The sequence below is a fragment of the Nannospalax galili genome, unplaced genomic scaffold (assembly GCF_000622305.1).
Source record: "Nannospalax galili isolate Female #2095 unplaced genomic scaffold, S.galili_v1.0 scaffold225, whole genome shotgun sequence".
NCBI lineage: Eukaryota > Metazoa > Chordata > Mammalia > Rodentia > Spalacidae > Nannospalax > Nannospalax galili.
This window is the reverse complement of record NW_008352653.1, coordinates 1,382,297-1,406,659: the sequence shown is the minus strand read 5'-3', so window position 1 is coordinate 1,406,659 and position 24,363 is coordinate 1,382,297. Positions and strand designations below refer to the sequence as shown.

At 42.1% G+C, this 24,363-nt stretch overlaps 1 protein-coding gene across 1 annotated transcript in view; it reads right to left on the bottom strand.

Moving 5' to 3' along the window:
- Positions 1-24,363, bottom strand: part of Smc1a (structural maintenance of chromosomes 1A) — a 42,955-nt gene that overhangs the window by 8,263 nt on the left and 10,329 nt on the right. The window contains exons 6-19 of the mRNA XM_008849688.2: positions 22,763-23,021; positions 22,529-22,669; positions 21,341-21,423; positions 21,000-21,207; positions 17,935-18,120; positions 17,664-17,843; positions 17,430-17,576; positions 17,196-17,333; positions 16,085-16,201; positions 15,875-15,981; positions 11,488-11,629; positions 5,213-5,358; positions 4,963-5,116; positions 4,258-4,368 (exon numbers count right to left, since the gene is read on the bottom strand). Coding sequence (XP_008847910.1) covers positions 4,258-4,368; positions 4,963-5,116; positions 5,213-5,358; positions 11,488-11,629; positions 15,875-15,981; positions 16,085-16,201; positions 17,196-17,333; positions 17,430-17,576; positions 17,664-17,843; positions 17,935-18,120; positions 21,000-21,207; positions 21,341-21,423; positions 22,529-22,669; positions 22,763-23,021 — 2,119 coding nt within the window. The remainder of the gene's footprint in view (positions 1-4,257; positions 4,369-4,962; positions 5,117-5,212; positions 5,359-11,487; positions 11,630-15,874; positions 15,982-16,084; positions 16,202-17,195; positions 17,334-17,429; positions 17,577-17,663; positions 17,844-17,934; positions 18,121-20,999; positions 21,208-21,340; positions 21,424-22,528; positions 22,670-22,762; positions 23,022-24,363) is intronic.

Genomic DNA, 24,363 nt, shown 5'->3' with positions numbered 1-24,363 from the left:
CAACAAATGGGGCATTGAAGTTTCTGCATGGCAAGGGAAACTATCAACAGAGAACAGACAGCATATAGAATGGGAGAAAATCTTTGCCAGTTCTACTGCAGACAGGGGGTTGATAGCTAAGAGAATATATGAAAAATTATAAAACACCAAAACCACAAAGTTGCCAATCCATAAATGTTCTAATGAAATAAAGAGAATCACAATGGCCAATACAGATTTTAAAAGGCCCTGTTAAGATGGCTCAGTGTAAGGGCACTTATCAAATCTGACAACCTGAGTTGAATCCCCAGAATCTACATGGTAGAAGGAGAACACTGACTCCCAGAAATTGCCTTATAACCTCCATACACATGCCATGGCACCCATGTGCATACACACACATACAAATAAATAAATAAATAAATAAATAAATAAATAAATGCAGGAAAATGGATGGAACTAGAAAGCATATTAAGTGAGATGACTCAGTCTCAGAAGACAAAAACTACATGTTTTCTCTCACATGTGCACTTTAATTTTTAATATTTTTATTGTGTTTAATGATGTTTTTATGTATATAAATAAGGGGTTGTGAGAGTGGATATAGACTGTGAAACTAGGAGACAAGTGTGGGGAAAGGGAGTGCAGGAGGTCACATGTGGCATGAAAAAAATTACATTGAAAGTCACAGCCACATTGAACAATAAACAATTTATGGAAAGAAAGAAAAAGAGGGCTGGAGAGATGGCTCAGTGGTTAAGAGCATTGGCTGCTCTTGCAGAGGACCCAGGTTCGGTTCCCAACACGCACATGGTGGCTGACAACCGTCCATAACTCCAGCTCCCCTGATGCCCTCTTCTGACCTCTGCAGGCACTGCATGACACAGGTGTACCTACCTACATGCAGGCATAACACTCATACACATAAAATAAAAATAAATGAAATATTTTTTAATAAAAGAAAAAGAAAGAAAAAGAATGGAAGAAAGATCCCTTTTTGAAGATCTCTACATACTGCTGGAGTAGTCTGCAAAATAGGCTTTTAAGTGACATATGAAAAGCACATAATACTATACTATTTATTATCTAAATAAAGGTAGAGAAAATATGAACATATCTGCATGGAAATATATTTTAAAACCATCACAATGAAAGAGCAATAAAAAAACTAACCAGAAAATCCTATATAGTTATTATAAAGCAAAACTAAATGGAAATATGGAAAACAGTGGGTAAAAATTATTGGGGAACAAGATGTTCACAAGATGACAAAGCATCATTCTAAAGATTCCTTGCTAAGGAACGACAAAAATTAAAAGTGCATGCTTAGCAATGTGTGACCTGGCAACTGACACTTTCAACTACAGAATCAAACTAGTTAATATCTTAATGTCTGTACTTCCTTCATCAGATCCAGTTAAAAAAAATACATGCAATAGGGTGAGAGGGAGAGAAGAGAGATAAGCGAGAAAGCAAATATGGTAAAATTGGGCTAGCAAGATGGCTAAGCAGGTAAAGGACAATAGCCTTGGGGACTGATGACCTGAGTTCTATCCCCAGAACCCACAGAGTGGAAGGAGAGAACTGACTCCTACAAACTGTCCTCTTACCTTCACAGACACACACAACTGTAATTTAAAAAAATATGGTAAAAGAAAGTCATTGGTGAAAGGCTTATGCATGGGTATCTAGTTCTTTCTGTAAGTCTGAAACATTCCAAAACTAAAAATACAAAAAGTCAAAATGCTAAAAAGAAAGCAATCCCTAAAAATTATAAACAAAATAAAACTATATATTAAGTTATTAAATAATCAAAAGAATTCTTTCAAATTATATGAAAACAGGACTATATATTTCCTTAAGGAAAGCTTTAAATTATTTAAAACTACATTTAATAGTCAAATTGTTATTAATATCTTTTTTAAATTTTTTGGTCTTTTTGAGACAGGGTCTCCCTGTAGCCCCAGCTGTCCTGGAACCCACTATGTAGACCAGGCTGGCCTCAAACTCACAGAGATCCGCCTGCCTCTGCCTCCCAAGTGCTGGGACTACAGGCGTATGCCACCACGCCTGGCAATATCTTCTATTACATAGAGTAGAATACATTAAATACATTAAATTATTAAGTCTCTGCTACTCAGGAGACAGAGTTAGAAAAATTGGTTGAGCCCAGGAGTTTGAGACAGCCTGGGCAAAAAAGCAAGACCCTGTTTAAAATAAAATATAGTAAATAAATAAGAAGGTAAGTTTTCCCACAGTTTGGATTTGGCCAATTGCATGCCTATGCTTTTATTTCATCGGTTCCTCTGGCATCAACGTTTTCTACAAAATCAGCTGTCTGCATATGGAGTTTCAACTAAAGGTGGGTTGAAAACACCTTTTTTAAAAATTCTATACTGCGTATGGCGATTTTTTCCTTGTCATTTTTTTCTCTAAATATACTATAATAAGTATTTGTATTTTACCAGGCACTGTAACTAAGGTAGAGATGATTTAAAGTATGAGGGAGTTGGGAATGGTAGCATGTCTTTAATCCCAGCACTCATGAAGTAGAGGCAAAGGCAGACCCATCTCTGTTGAGTTCCAGGCCAGCGTGGTCTACATAGACAGTGAAACCCTGTCTCAAAAAAATAAAAATATTTTTCAAAAAGTATGAGAGAGAATGTGTGTAAATTACATGCAAATACCAGAGCATTTATATGAAGGACTTGAGTGGTCACAGATTAGTGTTCCAGAGGAGGGGTTCCTAGAACCAGTCCAAGAGAGCAAGTGAGCACATGAGTAACTGTGCCATTACAGTAAATATCTTCAGATATGCCAAGGAAAGTTCTCACTGCCAAAACAAAGAATCCAAATTGAAACTAACCCTACATCTATCTACCAGTTTGTAGGAAATATAAGGGATGAAGAATATGTTAAGTGAGGCTGGAGCGATGACTCAGAGGTTAAGAACACTGGCTGCTCTTGCAGAAAACCTAGGTTCGAATCCCAGCACCCATATGGCAGGTAACAACTGTTTGTGACTCCAGTTCCAGGGGATCTGTCAGTCTCTTCTGTCCTCTGAAGGCACTGCATGACACATGTGCACTTGCATACATTCAGACATAACACTCACACACATAAAAATGAATTTAAGAAAAGAGAATGCTACATAACATCATGGAGACATAACCAGCCAAGACAAAATGCAGAAAATTCTACAGGACCAATGACTCAGTTTCTTCCATAATTAAATAAAGAGGGGAAAAGGCAAAGAAAATGTTACAGGATAATACAGAACAATTTTAACATATGGACCTTGCTTGAATCCTTATTTGAATACACAAACTGCAAAAACACTGAATATTAGAAAGGACAAAGTAATTTTTTTTGGTATGGTTTGGTTACATTTTCTCATATTCTAGAGATACACACTGAGGTAATTATGGATCCAACAATGCTTCAGATTTGCTTTAAAATAGTCCCATGGCGGTGGCAGCAGGGGTTATAAAAAAAACAAGACTGACCATATGTTGCTAACTGTTGGAGCTAGGTGATGGGTACCTAGTATTCATTATATCCCATTTTCCTTCTATGTGTGTTTGAAATTTTCCATAAATTAAAAAAGAATGGCTCTGAGGATATAATAAGGAAAAACATTTTTGAAGCTATTTCATTTCTTATAGGGGCCCATGTGAAATGAAAGTAGCCTGCATTAGAGAGATGATACAGCAACAGGAAGCAAAGAAATGAGCAAAAAGAAGAGACAGAAAATGCTGAACCTATTTAATTCTCTAGGAGGCAAAATTGATAGGATTTGGTAATTAATTGGCTATGCAAAGTGAGGGAAGGAGTCAAGAATGAAGCTTAGATTTTTATCTGACTGAGCATGAGGAAGACACTAAAGGGGAAAGATCTGGGGAGAAAAGCTTGATTTTGAGGTTACCCGTAGGACTAAGCATAGAGATGGAAACTAAAGAGAGAATTCCAAAGGAGAGCAAGTATCTGAGGCACAGCCCTGAGAAGCACCCAAGAACTTTATGTTGACTGCACAGGAGCCTTTTCTCTGTATGTATATACAGGTTTAAACTTGTATATACACACAAGTAGGGACGGAGAAATTGCTGGGTACAAGGGGAGACCCTGGCTCCCAGCTCAGTCTTCCATCCCTGGCCAGCAGAGGCTTTCTAGCTACAGCCTTCATAGACTGCTCCGCCCACCCTCCAGATAGTTAACCTGTCTTGGGACAGCTGAGAAGATGCCAATGCCTCCCACCCCTCCCTCACTGCTGATTCTCACCTTCAGATCCTCACACAGGTCACCATAGTCAATCTCAATGAGGGCCTCTCGTGCATAGATACTGGACGTCCTCTGGGAACCACTCACTGATTCCTCTCCCTGGGAGCTACCCTGCAATGGCAAGGAGAGCCGGATGGAGCAGACTGGCTATCTGTCTCTCTAGAGACTTGGAGCTCCTTTGAAGTTTTCAATGTCATTGAGGAAGTACCTTGCTAGATGGCACTGAGGCACAAGGAACAGAGCCATTGCCAGGAGAAAGGTCTAAGTTGAAAATTGGGCTCTACCTCTCATTAAGTCATGCTCTGGGTTCCTGAAGTTTCTTCATTTCTACTGTGGGGACAATGCATATCTGGCACAGCTGTAGTTAGGATTAGGGGTAGTTATGTCATGGCCTACCATAGTGCTTGAAATATAGTACTCAAAATATTTTACTGAAATAAACTGAAAAACTACTTGGGAAGATGGAGAAAGAAGGATCCATGGGACTGAGACATAACCCGGCTTAAGACAAGACCTACATAAAGCTCCTCTCAGTCAACATTTTCCAACCCCTCACTACCAACTGGCACTTCCAATAAATAAAATGCCTTAGCTCCTGTTAGCTAATGTGGCTCCTTTTCTTCATCTAAGTTTCCTTGCTTCTGCCTTCCCTCCCTGACCATTAGTTGCTCAGAGCCCACTCCGACCACTCACCATAATACTCACCTCTTCCTGACTAATATCATCCATGGTACCCTTTGACAATGGCAACTTGATGTCTTGCATCTTACAGGCCTGTAGCAGGTTGTGGCGGTCACTGCGCTTCTGTTCAAGCTTGGTCTCAATGGCTGTCACCTCCTTCTGTAAATGGGTCATTTCCCTAAAAAGGTTCAAGGAGTTAGGTGAAACCAAAATCTGTAAGGTTGCCTGCTCTTCTACCTACTTTCTCCCACCCTAGGCTGGAACCCACTCTCACTTGTTGGCACCCCCAAGTTTCTTGCGAATCTCCTCCATCTCATGATTCTTGTCATTCACTTCTGACTTCTTGGCCAGATGTTGATTCTTAAGGTCTTGTAGCTGAGCCATAGTTTCATCTATTATCTTCATGTGTCTTTGTTCCTCCTGGTCCCAGCAGGGGAACAGAACAAGAAGTTAGGGCTTCCCCATCTCACCTTGCAATCTTCTCCTTCCCGATAGGCAGTTTGTTGGAGCTGCTTTCACAGAACTCCCATCACCCCCTCAGCCTTCTTTTAGCCTTTTCTAAATAGTTGGTTGCCCTCTCCAACTCTAATTATGTAAGTTGCCCACTACAGAAAAATTCAAACTATAGAGAAATAGGATGTCTGTGCGTGTGTGTGTGTGTGTATCAGCTTCGGGGGGGGGGGAGGTTTCACTTGCAATTCCACCAGAAACAATTAACAGGCTAGCATACTTCCTGCTTTATTTACAGTTTTACAGAACTGAGGTTAGATTTTAAATCTGTATTGCAGCCATTGTTTTTAGTGTCTTGTTTCTAAATCAAAACTTTGTCATGTGCAGTATAACACTTGTACTTTTATGTCTATGTGTACATGGTGATGTCTATACATGTACACATCATAGGTTTACATCAGAGGTCTATCACAATGGCTCTCCACCTTATTTTTTGAGACAGTCTCTCGCTGAACCTGGAGCTCATCAATTTTGCTAAACCAACTGTTCAACAAGCTCTAGGAATCCTCGTCTTTGCTTCCCCAGCACTATGGTTACAGGAGCCGTTTACATGGGGGCTGGGGATCCAAACTCAGTTCCTTATACCCATGTGGCTAGTACTTTACCACTCCCCAGCCCCTAACATTTGTATTTTAAAAAGCGTACACAAACAATACTGTATATTTTTTGCACGCACACATACACATGTTCTTAAGTAAATGCCTAAAAAATCTGAAGAATAGACACTAACCTGGGATTATCTACAGAAAGAACAAGAGGATAGGATTGAGAGGGGTCAACGGAAGGAATTACAGCCTTATAACGTTTTTTCGCTAGGCGTGGTGGTACACACCTTTAATCTCAGCACTTGGGAGTCAGACAGATCTCTGTGAGTTCAAGGCCAGCCTGGTCTATATAGTGAGCTCCAGGCCAGGTAGGGCTACAGGGAGAGCCTGTCTCAAAAAGACCAAAAAAAAAAAAGGTTCTAATTTTTTTAAAGGACAATGGTGTCAGGGCTGGAGAGATGGTTCAGCAGTTAAAAACACTGGCTGCTCTTGCAGAGGACCTAGGTTCAGTTCCCAGCACCCACATGGCAGCCAACAACTGCCTATAATTTCAGTTCCAGGAGATCTGACACCCTCTTTTGGCTTCCACAGGCATTACAGGCACCAATGCACTTACATGCATGCAGGCAAAAACACTCATAATAAAAATAAGTAAAAATTAAAAGAAAATTGTGGGCTCCCCCATCCCCAGTTTAACCTTTTTTTTCGAGACAGGATCTCCAACTGGCCTGGAACTCACTATGTACAAGATGGTTTCAATTTCAGAGAGCTCCCTGCCTCTGCCTCTGAAGTCCTGGGATTAACAGCAAGTACTACCACACCCAACTCTCATTTTATTTTATTTTGTCTTTTCGAGACAGGATTTCCCTGTAGCCCCAGCTAGCCTGGAACTCACTATGTAGACGAAGCTGGTCTTGAACTCACAGAGATCTGCCTGCCTCTGCCTCCCAAGCAGAGGCATGTGATCATGCCCGGCCCAACTCTCATTTTAATCTTAAAAAAAAAAATCATACTAGCCAGGCATGGTGGCACATGCCTTTAATCCCAGCACTCAAGAGGCAGAGGCTGGTGGATCTCCGTGAGTTCAAGGCCAGCCTGGTCTACATAGTGAGTTCCAGGACAGCTGGGGCTACAGAGAGACCCTGTCTCGAAAAGATCAAAAAACAACAACAAAAAAACAAGAATAACAACAACAACAAAAAAAACCAATCATATTAAAGGAGACATAAAGGGCTGATAACATGGCTCAGTTGGTGGAATGCTTGCCTAGTATGCACAAAGCCAGGATTTGATCCCTAGCACCACATAAAACCACGAGATGATACATTCCTGTAATCCTAGCATGCAGGAGGCAAAGACAGGAAGATCTGAAGTTTAAGGTTATCCTTGGCCATATACTGAGTTTGAGGTCAGCCTGGGCTACATGAGACCCTGTCCCAAAAAAGAAAAAGGAAAAAAAAACGACCCACCCAGAGCTTAACTCTCAAATGACTTATAAGCATCTATAGAATGCTAAAATACGGCAACACAATGATGACTGCTGAATCTTGTAGATGGGAATTCTTTGACAGTTGGCCTTCCATATCCACAGATTTTGCATCCATGCCCAGGCATTCAATAGCATTATCAAAAATATCTGACAAAAACCTGTACTGAATGCACATACATTTTTCTTGTCATTTTAACCTAAATAATAAAGTACAGCCAGGCATGATTGCACATGCCTAGTGTCCCAGCACTTAGGAGGCAGAGGCAGGCAGAGCTCTGAGTTCAAGGTCAACCTGGTCTACATAGTGAGTTCCAGGCCAGTTGGTGCTACAGGGAGACCCTGTCTCAAAAATACCAAAAATAAAATAAAGTACATAGTACATACTTACATAGTATTTGCATTGCTATTATATAATATAGAGATGATTTAAAGTATACAAGAGGATGTACATATTTTACATACAAACAATATATATCATTTTATACAAGAGACTGGGGTTTTAGTGTCCTGTGGTGGGGTAGGGGGATGGAGGGGGACCCTAGAACCAATCCCCTGTGGGCATCAAAAGAAGGCTATACTATTCTGGTAACTTTTTGCTAAACAAATCAGACCTGCCCCATGGTTGTGGTTTTTTTTTTTCCCCCTCCTTTTTTGAGACAGGACTTCACTGTGGCTTCAGGTGTGGAGATCAGGCAAGAAACCAAGCTGCCCCCCGGCCCCCCTGCCTGGGATTAAAGGTGTGCACCACCATGCCCAGCTTTTTTTGGTTTTTTGAGATAGTCTTATAATGTAGCCCTTTTTGGTCTGGAACTCAGAGATCTACCTGCCTGTGCTGGGATTTAAAGGCATGCACCATGCCCAGCATATCCCAGGGTTTTACTATCTAATCTGCAAATGCAAGTAACAAATTATGTGTGGGGGTATGCACATATTGAATGCAGATGTCTGTGGCAGTCAGAGGCATTGGATTCCCCTGGAGTTGGAATTACAAATGGTTGTCGTTGCGGTTGCTGGAAACCAAACTTGGGTCCTCTTTAATGCTGAGCCTAAAAGGAATACTTTAAATCACTAAGGATTAATGAAGAAAATATACAAGCAACAAATACAGGCATATACAAAAATCAAATGATATGTTCAAATCAAGAGGACCAAATCCGCTCAGAAGGGAATGCTAGAAGAACAAGTTTCACAATAATTTTAAAAGGAAGGCTATAAGGAAAGTCATCACACAAAACACAGTGACACAGGCGTGTTAAACAGTAGGCTTGTAGCAGACACTAACACAGTCATACCATGAAATGGCTGGGTGTCAGCAAAACATCATCTGTTGCACTCAATTTATATGGCTAATCTGAATTTGAGGTTGAGACATTGGAGCTATGCCTCTAAAGGTACTTGCCAGCTGTTCTTTCATTACTGCTTCCTGCTCCTCATCTTCTGTGTGGGCTCCAAGGAATCATTAAAACCCCACCAGCATGTTTCAGGCTAAGCCTGAAAAAGCTGTTGAGGGTGTTATTTCAAGCCCAAGACAGCAGATGATGAGATGCTGTTCACCTACAGCTACTACAAAGAAGTGACTGTGGGCAACAGAAAAAGAACAACTAAGGATGTTAGACCTCAAAGGCAAAGCCAAGTGGGAATCAGTAGTACTAAGGAAAAGGCCATGAAAGCTTATGTTGACAAAATGGAAGAGCTACAGAAAAAATAAGAATATTAAAAGACTGAATTTGGTTGTCAGACATGCATTTAACCTATATTGATCCAATGTCTGTTTTTCTTCTCAAATACTGTTGATGTATGAAATAATCAAAACAACTGTAAGTCTCGGTTGGTGAGAACATTTGTTGATTGAAAACAACGAGTCAATCCAGATCCCCAAGGTTTTCAGGACATGGCTCTAATAGATTAAGGAATGAAATAATTACTGACTTTCTCTACATAATTTTTCTCTGAGATCTACTGAAAGTACAAGTTACCCTATTTTTAAAATTTTATTTATTTGTTTTATAAATTTTACTTAATTTTTAAAATTTTATGTGTATGCATGTATTGCCTGCATGTAGGTAAGTGCACCCGTGTCGTGCAATGCCCAGGGAGGTCAGAAGAAGGCATTAGATGCCCCTGGAACTGGAGTTACACACAGTTGTTAGCTGCCATGTGGGTGCTGGGAATCGAATCCGAGTCCTCTGTAAGAGCAGCCAGTGCTCTTAACCACTGAGCCATCTCTCCAGCCCAAAAGATGATTTTAGGCCTATGTTTTCCTAATGTGCTATTGGGGTAGGGAGGTTTTCAGAACTTTTGAAATTTATTTTTAATTGGCAAATAATAATTTTGTGTATTTTAACAATACAGTGATTCTTTTAGTTTCTTTCTTTTGCCTCTTGAATACAGTTGTTCCTTTCTTCAGTCTTTTGTATTGCTTCAAGTATTCTCTGTAGGGTTGGATTGATGGACATGAATTCATTCAGCCTATTCATGTTATGGAAGATTTTTTCCTTCCCCCTCACCTTTAATTTTTTTAAATTTATTTTTATTTTTATGTGTATGAGTGTTATTCTGCATATGTGTAAGTGTTCCCATGTCACACAATGCCTGTGGAGGACAGAAGAGGTCATCAGATCCCTTGGAACTGGAGTTACAGGCAGTTGTTAGCTGCCACGTGGGTGCTGGGATTCGAACCTGGGTCTTCTACAAGAATAGTCAGTGTTCTTAACTGCTGATCCATCTCTCTAGCCCTAAAATTTTATTTTTATTTGATGTATATGAGTGTTTTTGCATGTATGCAAGTGCACCTGTGTCCTGCAATACCCAGAGAGGCCAGAAAAGGGCACTGGATCTCCAGGAACTGGATCCATCTCTCCAGCCCCACAAATTACCCTTTAAAAAAAATCTGAGTGCTGGGCGTGGTGGTACACCCCTTTAATTCCAGCAATCAGGAGACAGAGGCAGGTGGATCTCTGTGAGTTCAAGGCCTGCCTGGTTTACATAATGAGTTCCAGGCCAGCTGGGGCTACAGGGAGACCTTATCTCAAAAAGACCAAGAAAAAAAAAATCTGTATTTTTCCAAGCTTGGTGGGGCACACCTTTAATCCCAGCACTCAGAAGGCAGAGGCAGGTGGATCTTTGTGAGTTTCAGGTCAGCTTGGTCTACATAGCAAGTTCGAGGACCTCTGCGTTACATGAATGTAGCATAATTTGCTAAATTCCTATATTCCAAGGCACATTGGCTAGTCTCCAACTTGGAACTGTAAGTAATGTTTGTAATATGTAAAGTACACAGAAACTTACTAAGAACCATAGCTGGTGGTTTCAGTTGGACCTTTTATGCCTCCTAGGAAATTGGGAGGGTGCTGGTATTTGCACAAAGCTTTACCAGTACTCTGGATTACCCCCTCAGGTTATTACCGAGTTCGAGGGCATCCCTGCATTGTGAAGCTTCATGTTGGATAATTATAGAACACTGATCTCAAGGACCGTATGAGTACTAAGCAGTGTTTTGTTTTTAAATCTTCGACAATGTGGGGCTTGAGAGATGGCTCAGTAGTTAAGGATGTGATCTACTCTTCCAGAGGACCCAAGTTCAATTACCAGCACTCACACTGGGAAGCTCACAACTGCCTGTAATAACTCTAACTCCAGGGAATCCAACACCTCTGGCCTCTACGGGCACCTGCTCCCACATGTACATACCCACACACAGAGAAACACATAATCAAAAATTGTTTAAATCTTTTTAAAAAATGGATAATATGATAGGAAACAAATTATACCCAATTGCTATTTTAAGTTGCATTTTTTTGATTTCTAGAAAAGCTAAGTAATTTATAATTGTGGGGAAAGATTTATAATCTTTCCAACTGTGCTACCTGTGCAACCCCTTTCCATAAAGTTCTTTGTGTTTTTCTTATTTAGATGAAAAACTTATTATAAATTATAGGTATTCTACTTCAGTGTATCCTATCTATTCAAATTTTTCCTTTATCTTCTAACTTTCTCTTTCCTTACCTTTTTGAGCTTTTCTATCTCATTTTCATCCTTTTTCACTGTTTGTTCCCACATGTGTACTTTATCCTGGTCCTCCTTCAGTTGGTTCTTTTCAAAATCCAATTGGATACCCAAGCGAGTCTTCTGATTCTCAAACTCCAAACTGTAGAACGAAAGGCAACTAGACTTAGGACTCAGGTCCTCCAAGCTACTGCTGAATTTCAGTCACCATCATCTTATCCAACCATATGTACACCAAGCTGGAAAACTAGCTCAAGACAGAGAAATCTAGACTAAATCCCATTTATTCACCTTTAAACACTGGGGACACCAGCACTCTCCCAATTTCCTAGAAGGGATAAAAAAGGTCCAACTGAAACTACCAGCTATGGTTCTTACTTATTAAGCTTCTATGTACTTTACATATTATCTCTATTTGTCTAATCAACAGCTCCCATGGCTAGTATTATCCTAATTTCACTCAGAAAACTTAGGCTAAGAGGTAAAAGACCCAAGGCAAATGGCACATATGAGATTGGAATCTAGGTCTAACACCAAAACCCAGACTCTTTCCTATATGTCATCACTGCAGTATAATATAGTGGGTTAATAGAGCTGGTATCCTAATTCTCTTCACTTAGCAGTAGTGTGATCTCAATTCCTCATCTGTGATTTTCTTAATAGTAACTACTCAATAAATTATAGCTATCATTCTGAGGAAGCCCAAGGGCTTCAAATCTTTGTAGCACCAAAACCTCTGCCCCAACATTTGAGAACTTTGTAAGGAGCAGAGCTTTGGTAGTACAAGACTATGGATACTGAATTCCTGCTACTGTCCTTCTTCGCCACCTCTCCTGAAATTCATAATCAGCATATAGACACTGGCGTGCCAAGTAGAGCTAGCTTTCAACTGCCCCTCCAACCTCCAATGTAGTTTAACAGATGCTGCCAGATGTCATGCTAGCAGCTTAAACCTGTTAGTCACTATAATCCAAATGGAATGTAATTAACGCTGTAATTTTGAGCTATGCAATTTTAAGTCCGAGCTCCTAAGAATGACTCATAAAACCCTCTGTGATCTGGCCCCTGCTGACCTCTCCACCTCCCCCGCCTTCCTCCTGACCCGGTTTTTATTCTCCAGGCATTCAGAACTACTTAGTATCCAAAACAAAGCATGCTCTATCACACCTCCAAGCATGCTGTTCTCACTGCCCAGAACTCTTTTCTGTCCCTGCTTGGCTAGCCTAAATCCCACGCTTCAGATCTCTAGTTCCCCACTCCTTGTTCTTTAATGCCTTTCTAGATAGTTCAGAACAGGCTCTTAGTTCCTGTTTTGTTGGTTCCTTCCTTTTGGAATTTCAGATGAACTGAGCTAGTCAAATGCCACAGTTAATAATGTTTGACATTGGTATCTATGAAAGACCCTTTCTTATCTCCTTTATTCAATCTCCAATTTCTACTCCTATCATCTTCCCGTATTGTGAACACTGCAAAGTGACACATACCACACACCCTTAAAAATGCACATCCTGGGCTAGAGATGGCTCAGTGGTTAAAAAGACTTGCTACTCTTTCCAGAGTTTGGTTCCCAGCACCCACATTGGGCAACCACACACGTAGCATACACTCATACAAACACATAAAAAATTTCAAAATCTTTTAAAAAGCCATTATTGCAAAAATTAAAAAAAAAAAAACCAAACATGTAGTAGCACATGCCTTTAATCCCAGCACTCAGGAGATAGAAGCAGGCAGATCTCAGCCTGGTCTACATTGTAAGTTCCAAGCCAGCCAGAACTACAGAGTAAGATCCTGTTTCAAAACACACACACACACACACACACACACACACACACACACACAAAAAAAACCTTTAAGAAAAAGTACATTCTTTCAAAATGGCACCATGTTAAAAAATCTCATTTTCCAGCCCATACTAGATTTACAATTTATCCATGTTATTGCCTATGAATTTGTTCTTCCTTGAATTGCTCCACAGTACTTCAGTCTGTATATTCATCACATTTCATTTACACTCACCCCTCAGTGATGGCCATTTACATTGCTACTAATATCCCACTAACACAGATTATATATTAAAACGGGTGTCTTATTTTCAGCAACTACTACTAGACTGTTTTAACTTGCATTCCTCTCATTAAGAAATTGACTATCAGAGAGCTGAGTGTGATGGCACACCCCTTTAATCCCAGCACTTGGGAGGCAGAGGTCAGCTTGATCTACATAGTGAGTCCCAGGCCTGCTGAGAGACCCTGTCTCAAAACAAGCAGGAAGAAAGAAATTAAGTATCAGGTCCAGCGAAATGGCTCAGTGGGCAAAGGCACTTGCCACCAAACACAGTGACCTGAGTTCAATCCCCAAGTCCCACATGGTGAAAGGAGACAGCTGACTCTCACAGGTTGTTCTTTGACCTCTACATGAGTGCCATAGCACGTGCACGTGCGCGTGCGCAGACACACAATCAATCAATCAATCATCCTGTCCTGAAATTGTTTATCTACCTATTTCCTTTAAGAACTCTAAGTTTCCTGAGGAAAGACACAGTACCAGATTCAACTGTATATCCTGAACCTGGCTTAGATAGAAAAGCAATGATGTTTATTATAAGAGTGAAGGGTGGAACTGGAGAGATGGCTCAGCAGTTAAGAGCACTGATTGCTCTTGCAGAGGACTCGTTTGATTTCCAGCACTACATAGCGGCTAAGAACCGTCCTTAATTCCAGTTCCAGAGGAATCCGATGCCCTCCTGACCTCTTCGGCATAGCACGACACGGGTGCACTTACACACATGTAGGCAATACACTCATACACATAAAATTAAAATAATAAATTTTTTTTTAAAGTGAAGGGTGTAGTGGTTTGAATGAAAATGTTGCCCATAGGCTCCAAGTATTTGGCCATTTTGTCCCCAGTGGTGGCACTGTTTTGGGAGGTAGAAGGTGTGGCCATCCTGGAGGAAGCACATCACTGGGGGCGGGCTTAGAGAGTTCTTAAGTCTTGCAGGGCTCCAGTCCCTCTCTTGCTTCCTGTGCCTGCTTGAAGATGTGAGAGCTTGGCTTCTGCGCCTGCTTCAGCCACCTCTGTTGCCATGCCTCCCCGCCATGACAGACTGTAATTCCCCTGGAACCATAAGCTCGAATAAACACTTCCTTTTATAAGTTGTTTTGGTCAGTGTTTCTATCACAGCAACAGAAAAATAACTAATACAAAGGGCTAAATGAAAAAAAAAATTCACATATAATACATAACACTATGGATTGAATCCCAGGGCCTCATACATGCTATGCTAAGTAAGTACTCTACTACTGAACTACACTTTCAACCTCCTGTCTTTTTACTGTATTTTGAGGCAGGATCTTGCTAAACTATAAGGCTGGTCTTGAACTTGGAATCCTGAGCACCTAAGATTTCAGGTGTCACCATGTACAGCTCTAGATGAACTGTTAACTGAGACCCAGAGTCCAGGTGATGACTTCCTTTAAAGTTACTATGTCATATTTATCTGTCTCACCTCCATCTTCCCCACCCCCACCAATATTTAGCATAAGACAACCTGGTACAAAGTAGATGCTCAAGAAAGACTTATTAATTAAACAGGGCATGGTGACACATGCTTGGGATCCCAGCACTGAGGAGGCTAAAGCAGGAGATTTCTGAGTTCAAAGTCAGCCTGAGTTACTTAGCAAGAACCAGACCAGCCAGGACTTCCTAGCAAGACCCTACCTCAAACAAACCAACAAACCAAAATGAGCTTATTGAGTGGCCTCAGGCCAGCCTGAGCAGCAAAGGGAGACCTGTCTCAAAAAAACAAAGTATAATAAAATAAATGAGGAAAATGAGGAAGGGAAATTTATTTTATGGCTATTCCTTCAACCTAGAACTTCTTTCCATTCCTAACCCCTAACAAATAAGGATAAGGGCAAAATAAAAGATAATGTTTGTCTGTTCTTTGCAGGTAATAAGTAGTATGCTAAATACTTCACAAGGATTAGCTCATCCTTGTACCACAAGATAGATATTGTTTCATTATAGAAATTGTGATGGGGCTGGGTATGGTAGTGCACACCTTTAATCCTAGCACTGGAGAGGCAGAGGCAGGAGGATCTCTGTGGTTCGAGGCCAGCTGGAGCTATGGAGAGAGAGTTCCTGTCTCAAAAAGACCAAAAAAAAAATTGTGGTGCAAGATAATGATTTTAATTGAGGTAAACCAAAATTAAAGCTGGTACTTTTACTCACTGTCACACCATACTACCTATCTTATTTCTCTGTTCTTTCAGGTCTACCTACAATAAATTACTATGGTTCTAAGAACTGCTAGTGACTTTCAAAGATGTCCGGCTGGAGGCACAAAGGCATCCCAGTATCTTCTAACAATACTTTCACATACCGCTTCTTGGCAATTTCATTTTGCCGCTTCACCTTTTCTTCCTCAAATTCCCGGATGTTGCGCACACCAATCTCCCGACAAAACTCTTCAAACACCTCATCTTCCACCTGTGAGGAAAAGTCAGGGAAGGCAGAGGTATTCTTCATTAGAGCACTGTCTCCAATCCCGGTCTTGTCCTGATATACTTGGGATGACCCACCTCCTACTAACCTGGTTCATCTTCTCCTTCAAGTCTTTCATTTCCCTCTCTCGGCTCTGGATGATTCTCTTGATATCATTAATTCGAGGTCCAAAGTTGGCCAGCTCACTCTCCAGCTTAGACTTTTCCTACAGCCAATAAATAGGTTGAAAGACAAAGAGACCAGGCTCTATGGAAGAAGAGCTTCAGGAGCGGCTCTATGGTCAGCATCCACTGACAAAGCCTGCCTCAGCACCAATGCCCTAATAAAGGTTCCACAATCTCTTGTTGGAGCAATCAGTTTGCAGTTTCTAATTCAACCACCTTTTATCAGCAGGACTGGGCACAGCTAGTCATTACTTGTGGGGCCCTTATCTATAACCTCTAGGCCAAATATGTTTTAGAAGTCAATCTGCTTCTCAGAAAAAGGTAAAACTAGGTATTATGTAATACCTCTAGAGTAAACAGGGAAAGTGCCCAAATTAATACACCTATAACAGTCCATCCTACCCAGACACTGAACTGCTTGTAGTTTTTTTTCTCCTCTCTTGCGCCGTGACTCCACTATGTAGCTCAGGGTAGGCTTGAACTCACTGCCCTCCTACATTAGCCTCCAATATACTGGGACCACAAGCAAGTGCCACCACATTGATCCTCTAGCTCACTTTCACTTTCTTGCCGGAGACAGGATCTTACTATGTAGCCCTGGCTGGCCTAAAACTCGTTGTGCAGACCAAGATGGCCTCAAACTCACAAAGATCTACCTGCCTCTGCCTTCTGAGTGCTGGAATCAAAGCCATGCACCAATACCTGGCTACAAGTTCGAATATTTATTGAATGAGTTACACTAATAACAGTACCTAATATTTACTGAGTGCCTACTGGTATAAACACTTTATAGATATTAAGTCATTCCATCTTTGCAGTGACCATACAAAGTAGACAATAATTCCCATTTTGTAGATGAAGATGAGAAAACTGACACTGAGAGGTTAAATGAGTTGCTTAATGGCATAAATATAACAAGGATCTAGAGCCCTGTGTGTCTGACTATACTATGCTTAGTTCTCAGAACAAGACAGGAGAGAGTGGGTAACAAACTCCCAGCCCCCACAAAAACCTAGCATGGAGGCCAGGTCTCACCTGTAGATTCAGGGCAAGATGCCTTGTCTTGGTCTGTTCTAGGTCACTCTGTGAGTACTTCAGTCTCATTTGTAGTCCATGGGCCTGAGATTGCACCTGCCGCAGCTCTGCCTCTTTCCGTTTTGCCTTCATCTGCTCCTGAAGATGACAAGACAAAAGGGCCACATGGTAAGAAGTTGGCCAACCTGGGCTCAGGAATCCCGTTCCTAAGGATCAGTGTTGCTTGCGGCCTACTTTCAGCTCTTCCGTCAACCGTTCTTTCTTTTCTTTCAATTTGTCCACTGCTTTCTCATCCCAGCGCCGCGCCTTGGCCTTGAGATCACTGGCCCCACCAGAGATGACGCCTGACTTCTGGAACAGGGTTCCGTCCAGTGCCACTGTCTATGAACAGTAGGGAAAAGAAAGGTGAATACAGGAGTCTCCAGTCCTGAGCCTGTTCAGCTCCAACCTGAGCAAAGAGGTCCATACCTTGTGGCGTTGGTGGCCTCCAAAGGCAATGCGTCGGGCATCCTCCACATTGTCACAAACAAGGGCATTGCCACAAGCGTACTGCAAGGCTTTTTTGATGTGAGGTGGCTCATAGCGAATCACATCAATTACTAGCTTGGCCCCCTTCAGCTCCCGGAGTTTCTCATCTGTAGGTTTCACCTGTTTGGAGAAGCTCATGAAGCAGCAGAATGTAGAAAGCTAAAGGGAGGGGCCCTCAACACTGCCTTGACCCCATTCCCACAAGTCTCACCTCCAGGTAGTCAAGAGGCAAGAAGGTCTCAGGCTCCCCACGCTGTTCCTTAATATACTGAATACAATCCCGGCCTGTCTTTTCCGAGTCTACAATAATAGCATCCATGTTCTTTCCCAAAACCTTGGTCACAGCAATCTGATACTTCTTTTGTGTGGGCTGGCAGAGGTCAATGAGGCGGCCATACTGAGTAGAGGAGGAAGGAAAAACTGAAGCATGAGGCTGTAGGAAAGTGGCTGAGGAATCCCAATTACCAGTTCACAAACAGCAGGCTAAAGTCTGTATGAGAAAAAATAAATGCACCCATGCTGCCTAAATGGTCTGTACCTGTATAATACTACCCTAATGGGAATGGACTGAGGGAAAGGTACTTGTTAGACTCACATTGCTACCTGCAATTGACTCACATTGCTACCTGCAATTTAGAACAGTACGGTGGTCAACCCTGATATTTCTTCCAAAGGTGGAAGGAAGTTAGATCAAGAGGAGGGTTAAGGAATGAATACATGGGTTACATGATGAAACACCCAATTAATACCTCAAAAGAGGCTCAAAAGGATTATACTGTCTCTTAGCTCAGTTATATCAGATGCTTAAAAAGGTGAAACTCTAGCTGGGTGTGGTGGTGCACACCTTTAATCCCAGCACTTGGGACGCAGAGGCAGGCAGATGTGTTCAAGGCCAGCCTGATCTACATAGCAAGTTCCAGGCCAGCTGGGACTACAGGGAGACCCTGTCTCAAAAAAGATACCCCTGCCCCCCCCAAAAAAGGTGAAGCTCTATGTTTTCTGACCAGAACCTGACAAGACTGAATGGAAGTCACAAGCCCGAGTAGCTTCTGCCTCCAGGTTCCTGCTTTGAGTTCCTGTCCTGGCTCCTTCCAATGATGAACTGTGATTGGGCTGTGTAAGTCAAATAAACCCTTTTCTCATCAAGTTGGTTTAGGTCAGAGTGTTTTATCACAGCAACAGAAAGCAAGTTAGGACACTGGGCATGGTGGTACATACCTAGAATACCAGTACACAGTAGGTAGATGTAAAAAAAGTCAGAAGTTCAAGGCCAGATCGTACTACAAAGTGAATTTGAGGCCAATCGGAGCTACACAAGACCCTGTCTCAGGAAACGGACAGACACAGAGGAAATGTGTTTCCCTGAATTCTATGAAAAACTCTAACAAAGTCACCTATGGGACAGGTTATGACACCTAATTTTTACTAGTCATAGAAGTTGTGACCCACTTGATATGTGTGCTTGGAGCTGAACTTCAGGTCCACTGCAAAAGGAGTACTCACTCTTAACCACTGAACCACCTCTCCAGCTCTGGAAACCAATTTGTTTTTTGGGTTTTTTGGTCTTTTTGATCTATGAAGAAAAAGTTAAGTTCTTCAGGGACAGATGCTGACCCTAATTCCTAAGTACTTCCCTAGCAGTACCTATAACCAGGATGTATTTGTGGAACCAATCTAAGCTGAACACAGGAACAGGATAATATAGAAGGGTAACATTTGGGGGACCTGGGAACTCAGAATTAGATGGGGATCAAGATATCTGATATAAAGCCCAGGGAGTCCCTAAAAGCTAACAGGCAAGTTGGTACATGCCAAGGAAACACATAGAAAACTGCAGAGGACTGGAGAGATGGTTCACCAGTTCAGAGCACTTGTAGCTGCTCTTCTACAGGACCCAAGTTCAATTCCCAGCAACCACATGTGGTGGGCTTACAACTATCTATATATAGTATCTGGTCCACACAGGCACTTGCATTCATGTGCACAGACCTTCACACAGACCCACAAATAAACATGATTTTAAAAGTAAAAATGCAAAAAAACTACACAGAGCTACTTCTCTGAAGAGGAATTTCAGGCCCATCACTCCTCTTTCCAAAACCTTCTTTGGCCTCTCCACTCTCTAAGGAGAGTGGCTATAGCAAGACAAATTCATCAGGAAAATGCCATTGGTATAGTGAAAAGAGCATAAGAGCTAGGGAATGGATAAAGCTCAGTGGGTAAGGCCTGCCATGCAGGCTTTAGGACCTGAATTTGAACCCCCAGAATTCACATAAAGCAGGACATGGTAGCATGCACTGTCAGTAATCCTAGTGCTCCTATCCCCATAGGGACAGATGGGAGGTGGAGACAGGAGAATCCCAGGACGCTTATGGGCCAGCTAGCCTGGTGTACACAGCAGAAGAAAAAAAACAGAAGACCCTGTTTCAAACAAGGTGAAACGCAAGGACTGACACCTCAAGCTGTTCTCTGACCTCCACAGGAGTAGAATGGTACTTGCACACAAAAATAAAAACAAACAAAAAAGAGGGTCTGACAAGATGGACCAGTAGATAAAAGAGTGTTACTACACAAGCCTGGCTACTTGAGCTCAATTCCTAGAGCCACCATAAAGGAAGAAAAGAATTGACTCCACAAAGTTTTCCTGAGTTCCACATGTGGAACATGGCATGGGTGCCCCCCTCAAAATACATTTTTTTTAATTAAAAAATTAAGCCAGGCATGGTGGCACACTCCTTTAATCCCAGCACTTGGGAGGCAGAGGCAAGAAGAGTTCTGTGAGTTCGAGGCCAGCCTGGTCTACATAGTGAGCTCCAGGCCAGCTGCGGCTACAGGGAGACCCTGTCTCAAAAAGACCAAAAAATAACTTGTAGGATTCTAGAAAGCCTCTCCTCAGCTTTATAGGAGTAAACAACTGTTGGGGGAGGAGTCTGACTAGCAAGCTGCAGAGGGAAGAGTCGCAACTGCAGAACAGCCCTTAGGCTGTGCAGAGAGCTTGAGGGTTGCAGCTGTTGTCACCCTGTGTTCGGTGGGCTTTTTGGTGATGCAGCTGCTCTTTTGAGTCATCCTTGCTCCTGTAAGTAACCCCTCCCTCATACTCACTAGTTCACCAAGTTGGACTTTGGTTCAATCATTACTTTGGTCTGTTATAGGTCCCCTTTCTGGGGTAATAGATGAGTGTGTCATTTCTCCCCAGGAAAAGCCACACAACACAGGGCTGCTGAGAAATATGACAGCGAGTCTGAATAAGTGCTTAGGAAGAGTTTCAGCTCTTACCACAGAACCTGGATAAAGACGCTTGATGCTTTCCATTATTTCTGCCTTTCGTTGCTGGCGGCTGCTTTCCTGGCGATCAATGCGGGCATCTCCCAATTGCTCCATCACCTGATTCAGTTCCTTATTGATCTCATCAATACGTCGCTTGGCCATCTCCACTTCCTCTGTGAGTTCTCCCTCCAGCTTCTTCTGCTCTTCTAGGGACTGCCTACAAAGTGAGAGAACACAAGAGTTAGCCTAGTTGGTGACTTAAGGAGTTTGGTGGGCCTGTCTCAAGAGGGGAAGGACAAGCATGGAAGAACAGGCCTGGAAGGAAGAGGGAGGGCAGCAGAACCACATACTTGCTAGTGGTAATATATTCTTCCAGTTTCTCGATCCTTTTCTGATTCTCTTCAATCTCCCGTAGCTTTTGCTTGATCTTGGCCTGGGAACAAATATATTCTATTCTATCACCAGGGGCTGAGCCAGTTAACCCAAGACCATGGGGTCCTAGCTCATACCCCCTACTGTGCCCACTCATCCAAAATTCCAACAGTGTAGCACAATCTGCTGCTAATGCAGGAAGTCTAATAAAAAACAGACACACATATAGTGTCCAGTCTGCTAATGGATGGGGACCTCCAAAGGCTCCAAAACTTCTCAAAAGTATTGTACCTAGTCCAGGTTTCCTTACCAATCTCAGGCTCAAACCTAAGCAGAGCAGAACGTCACAGATCTCTCTGACCCTGTTGCCTCGGCTCTAAGATATATGTAATTTCCACTTCATAGAATACACATTAACCACCTGCTGCAGGATAATTAATATTAATGTCTATCACATTCTTTTAAATATTTAAAATGTGTTTAGCTGAATGCCTAGAAGATTATAGGCCCTTGGGACAATATAGTAACTTTCTTTTTTAAAAAAATGTTTTATTATTTTTATTTTATGTGTATGAGTGTATCACCTGCATGTATGTTAAGTGTACCTGTGTCATGCAATGCCTGTGGAGGCCAGAAGAGGGCATGAGATCCAGGAACTGGAGTTAGAGATGGCTGTTAGCTGCCATGTGGTGCTGGGAACTGAACCCTGGTCCTCTGTAAGAGCAACCAGTGCTCTTAACCGCTGAGCCAACTCTCCAGTCCCAATATAGCAATTTTCTATCATTATTTATTACTAACATCAGAGGAGCAGAAAGCAACATATACTCAGTAATAGTGTGAGCTTTAGAGCCAGATTGCCCAGGTTCACATCCTAGTTCCACCACTAAGTAATTATGGGATCTTAAGCAGATTATTTCACCTCTGTGCTAGTTTCTTCATTTGAAAAAGGAGGATAATCGTAGCCACCCCATAAAGGTAGCTTTTTGCTACCCATAGCTTTTGCTTAATCACAAATAAAGACTTTAAATGAGTGAATATATGTAAAGATAGTGCTTAGAATACAGTAACTGTTTGATGCTGGGAACTGAATCCAGGGTCTCAAGTATGCTAAGTATACACTCTGCCACTAAGCTACACCCTCAAGTCTGATCTGAACTTCTGCCTACCTCTGTCTCTACTTTCTTCCGCTCTTCCAGATCTAGACGGTCCTGGTCAGCTTTCTGGTCTCGATTAAACTTCTCCAGCTCCTGGGCCAAAGTGGCTGCTCTTTTGCTGGCTTCCTCTTTCAATCGGTGGTATTTCTTTACCTGTGTTAGGGACAGGAAAAGAGGACAAGGATTACCAAATCAGTCCATGTTAGGTCACTGATCTCTTCTCTACTTAACCCTTCCAAGACTCACCTGATTCTCCTCCAGGGTCAAGTCTCTACCCTGGCTCTGGCTCTCTTCCTCCATCCGTTCTTCAAACTCCTGCCGGGCCTTCTCCACTGACAGCATCTCCTTTTCCAGCTCATCCATGTCACCTTTACGCTTCTTATAATGCTTCTGAGCATTTTGCAGAGACTTCTTAGCTGCTTCAAGCTTCTTGATTTTGTGAGAGGTATTCTCCTTGGCTTTGATATACTGAGGCCGCTTCTGATTCAGCTCTGAGTCCTTCTCCCTTTTGCCAGAAGGAAAGGGGTCAACCAGTTAGCCCTGCAGAAGGTAGGGGTGCCAGACTTTTAACCCCAAAACAGGGACCAATGCATTCCCAGCCAACCTCAAGGAAATGCCTAATGAACAAGGGCCCAATGCCCCATAGATCCTCAAAAAAAGGAGGTGGGGGGAGTCAGTCTGAGTACTCCCTGGAACGGTCTGGCTTTCTAGTCACTCCAAAAGCCAAAGTTACCTGCCCCCTTCTCCCTCATTAAAAACTCCCCAAAGCCAGGTGTAGGGCTCAGTGGTTAAGAGCACTGGCTGCTCTTGCAGAGGATCAGGGTTGGTTCCCAGCATCCACATGGTAGCTAACACCCATCCATAACTCCAGTTCTAGGGTATCCAACACCCACTTCTGACCTCCAAGGGCACTGCACATATATACACGTAGGCAAAACATTCATACATATAAAATAAAAATAAATTTTAAAAAGCTAGGTGTGGTGATGTACAACGTGTAATCCCAGTATTCAGGAGGCAGATGGATTTCTGTGAGTTCAAGGACAGCCTGGTCTACATAGTGAATTCCAGGCCAGCCAGGGTTATACAGTGAGATCTTGTCTCAAAAAACCAAACCAAACCAAACCAAAACAACCTCCCTAAAATACCCTCTGTTTACTGAGTTGTCCTTCATCTGATCTATCTATTTCAAATTTCTGACCTTTAAGCTTCTACATCTGGTGTTTCTCCTCTAGGATGAGCCTCTTGGTCACTTAACAGCTATATTTCCCACTGCTTCTCCCACTGCTTCCCCTCACTAGGTAACCTGTCAACCCAGAGCCTAGGTTCTGTTTTCTTTTTTAAATTATTTTGTATTACATCCACCCATCTACCCATTCATTCATTTACTGTGTATCTTGGTACATATGTGCCAAAACAGGTGTATAGAGGTCAGAGAACAACTTAGAGGAGTCAGTTCTCTCTTTCCACAATGTGTGATCCCAATAACTTAACTCAAGTCACTAGACTTGGTCACAAGCACCTTGACCTGATAAGCTATCTCAAGTCTGAGATATCTTACCAGCCTAAGCATGAGTTCTTAATATTTCATCTGTATTAACTGATGAATGTCAAGAAATGTGCCTGAGGCTTAGAGAGATGGCTCAGCACTTAAGGGCTTTTGCTTTTCTTACACAGGACAGGGTTTCAATTCCCAGCACAAATGTACTGGCTTACAACCATCTCTAACTCTAGTTCTACGGGATCCAATGCCCTCTTCTGGTTTTTGAAGGTACCAGGCATACATGTGGTACACATCCATACATGCAGGCAAACATCCATACATACAAGTTGGTTTTTTTTTTGGG